The sequence below is a fragment of the Rhamphochromis sp. 'chilingali' genome (genome assembly GCF_963969265.1).
Source record: "Rhamphochromis sp. 'chilingali' genome assembly, chromosome: 20".
Lineage (NCBI taxonomy): Eukaryota > Metazoa > Chordata > Actinopteri > Cichliformes > Cichlidae > Rhamphochromis > Rhamphochromis sp. 'chilingali'.
In genome coordinates, this window is record NC_137947.1 from 30,550,059 (window position 1) to 30,553,516 (window position 3,458).

The 3,458-nt window shown below is 49.5% G+C and overlaps 1 protein-coding gene across 1 annotated transcript; it reads right to left on the reverse strand.

The window, feature by feature from the left end:
* Positions 1-312: 312 nt before the first annotated feature.
* htr7 (5-hydroxytryptamine receptor 7) lies at positions 313-3,163 on the reverse strand. Its single transcript, XM_080869484.1, has 2 exons — positions 2,448-3,163; positions 313-1,673 (listed from the first exon to the last, which is right to left on the reverse strand). Exons 1-2 carry the CDS (start codon positions 3,026-3,028, stop codon positions 779-781), a joined length of 1,476 nt encoding a protein of 491 aa, XP_080725610.1. The 5' UTR covers positions 3,029-3,163; the 3' UTR covers positions 313-778.
* Between the last annotated feature and the right edge of the window lie 295 nt (positions 3,164-3,458).

Consider the following 3,458-nt stretch of genomic DNA (forward strand, 5'->3'; position numbering starts at 1 on the left):
ATGATCAGCAAATAGTTTCAATAAACAGGTGGTCATGACACGAGTAGAAGGAAAGGGAGCACGTTTTGGCTCATCTTCAAATGATATCAACTTATTAGGTTACAACAGATCAGAACCATTTGTTACAAAAACAGCGTGGCTATTGACTTGTGTACATAAATTTTTACATACTTTTTAATCATTACCGTGTCCACTTGTTACGCCTGTTCACCAATAAAACACTCTACGTTTTAGAAAAGTGATAACTACGATGCAAAGTAAACACATTTGGTAGCGGTTGAGCTCCGAGTCGTTCGTTATTTTCTCATTGTTAGTTTTCCTTGGGTCAGAAATGGAAATGTAAGTCACTGGCTACTGCGTAAGATCATTTCCATCCATGACAGGAGCTGAGATCAAAGTCTGGGTGTGTAGCTCCTGCTTTTGCATCAATGTCATGTTCAAAAGGCTTCTGAGCAACATAGCAGCCAGTTTTAAATCCACCAAGGTAGCCCTTCCTCGTGGGCTTCAGAGTCATTGCAATAGATTCAGCTAATTAAACAGTATGAATTCAACACCACTGAGCTCTGTTTTCTCTCAGTTTTCTCCAGAGTGAAACACTTAGGCTTCCTCTACATCCACTTAATCGCAGCATCTTTCCTCCTCTCGCATTGGCAATCCTCATGAAATCTGGAGGGTAAAAAGGTCTGTCAGCACAATAGCCTTGTGCCACAGTCTGAGCCCCAGTTGATTATTTTCCATACTGGTCTCTGCAGCCTTGCTGATTGGCAGACCTACAGCTTTACGCATCAGCGTCTGGTTTCTCCACCAGTTTTAGAGCCTCGTGCATGCCAGCCGCCGACAACTTCCGATTGATGTTCCTGTAGCGGCAGCGCAGGAGGTTGCTGTAGGTGGTTCTCAGATCACGGTTGAAGAATGCATAAATGAAAGGATTAATGAGGGAGTTGGCGTAGCCAAGCCACAACAGAGTTCTTTCCAGCCAGAGGGGCACACAGCTGCACTGCACGCCACAGACGAACGGCCTGGCAGTGGACACCAGGAAGAACGGCAGCCAGCAGAAGGTGAAGGCACCAACTACAATGCCCAGAGTGGCTGCAGCCTTCTGCTCCCGTTTGAAGATGGACTGGTTTTTCCTCTTGCGCCGTTGGTGGTGCTCGCCAGTTTTGAGAAGGCGGGAGACACGCGTGCTGCACTCCTCCTCCACCTCACGCTGGAGCTTCAGCGCCGCTGCCACGCAGTCCAAGCTCTCCTCTTCCTCGGCTTCCTCCACCTGTTCGACCTCCGTCCCCTCGACACTTCCCGTCTCTCCTGACTCTGCTGGCTGATGCCCTTCTCTCCCCCCGCGAAGAGTCACCACGGCTCGGTGCTCCCCTTCCCTGGGGAAGCCAGTGATGGTGTGCTTGGCTGCGCTGAGCTTGGCCGCTCGGTAGATCCTGTAGTACATGATCAGCATCACCGACATGGGGATGTAGAAGGCCACGGCTGTAGAGTAGACAGTGTATCCAAAGTCCTGGCTGATGAGACAGACCCTGCCGTCATTAACGTTCTGCGCCCAGCCGAACAGAGGGGGGAGGGTGATGGAAGCAGAGAGGAGCCACACCGACAGGATCATCTTGGCCATGCAGCAGCCGTTTTGCCGGACAGGATAAGTCAGAGGCTTAGTGATACCCAAATACCTACACAGAGAAAAACACAGCCAAATGAATACAACCCTAAAATGTGTCTAGTGTAACTCTATTTTTATTGCTTTACATTACCCTAATCAGGTGACACTCTCCCCACCCTGGACAAGGTGCCCTTGAGCAAAACTAAGATCTCTGCCTGCCACACTCAGCCCCCAAATGAGAGCTGGGTTACATTATGAAAGAGAAGCTTGGCGATGCTGGGAAAGACCATAAATGTTCAGCAAACCAGGCTACAAAATTTCCAACACACAGGGCATTGGCAGGCATGTGTGGCTTTCAAAAACAAATAAGCATAAAAACATTTTATCATTTGATTAAAGTGGTGAAAACGTTTTAAGGAAATGGAAAAACAAAGGCAGCGGTTGAATTTTAAACTCAGGGTCGTTTCAGAGTCTCTGAATCTGTAAATTGATTCAGCGGTCAGAACAGGAATGCCGTGGGCAGAGAGGTCACACTTTGTCCTGCAGCGTTTCATTTTAAGTAAGCGCCCCAGAACAAGACCCCGAGGCGCAAGAAGCCTCACAGAAACCCAGCGATCCAGTGTCGCAGAGCCCCGAGCGACAAAATCTGGAGTTAGACTACAGAAGGCATTTTTTCTACATCTGTGAAATAAGAACGTGACCTGTTTAAATGTATTTTTGGAGACTCGGGTAACAAATACTAAAGACAGGAGACGTTTAATTAAACTCTGTCAAAAAAAACTTTCTATCTTAGCTTCATGAAAAAAGACTGACACAGTTTTAAAGCTGGAGAAGTTTATCTTACCTGTCAATGCTGATTACGCACAGAGTCATGATGGACGCGGTGCAGCACATCACATCCATGGCGATAAAAACGTTACAGAAGAACTGACCGAATATCCACTGACCGCCGATAAGGTCCGTGATACTGACGAACGGCATCACGGCCAGAGCCACCGAAAGGTCGGCCAAGGCCAGAGAAACGATGAGATAGTTGGACGGCTGGCGCAGCTTCTTGACAAAACAGACGGAGATGACCACGAGCAAGTTCCCGCAGATCGTGGACAGCGTGAGCATAGTGAGCACCGCGCCGATCAGAACTTTCTCCACCCGGCCGTAGCTCAGGATCTGCTCCCCGCAGCGGGTCCCGTTCGTCTCCATGACCTGCGGCTGACTGGAGGTGGACGGAGAAGTGGCTGCTGCCGCTGCTGCTGCTGCATCTGCGGCGCCTTGCGCAGCCTTTAGTAGCCGAAGAGCAAGAGCCTCGGAGATCATCATGTTAGTGGAGCCCCCGGGATCTCCGCCACCGACTATGTCCTCTATCATGAACGACGACCTCATGTTGCCACTGCCGAAAGTCCCGTTACTCGCTCCTGCAACAACCATTCTGCCGCCTCGTGTTCCTTTTTATCCATGGACTTGGAGAGCCGTCCGGAGGTGGCACAGACGTGCACTGAAGTGCCGGTGTTGGTGCGTGAAATGATTAATTCCTTTCCCTAACCCCCGCCAGGAGACACTACGCTGGTGTGCCCTCTTTCATTCCAAAGTATCGACGCCTTATTTCATCTATTTACAGGCGCACTCGTCATTACGCACGTGGCGCGCAGCGGGCATATTCCCAAAATACCTGACCTACAAAACGGGATTTTATTTTCTTTTTGTCCTCGGCCTGACGGACTGCACGTCACGCTTTCACTCCGATGTGCTGGAAGACAAAACTTAAACGCAGCCCTACGCGTAAATATCACAAAAGTTGACGCGTGACGTCAAAACCCAAGTTGGATAGCCTATAGGCTACATTTACACAAATAACACG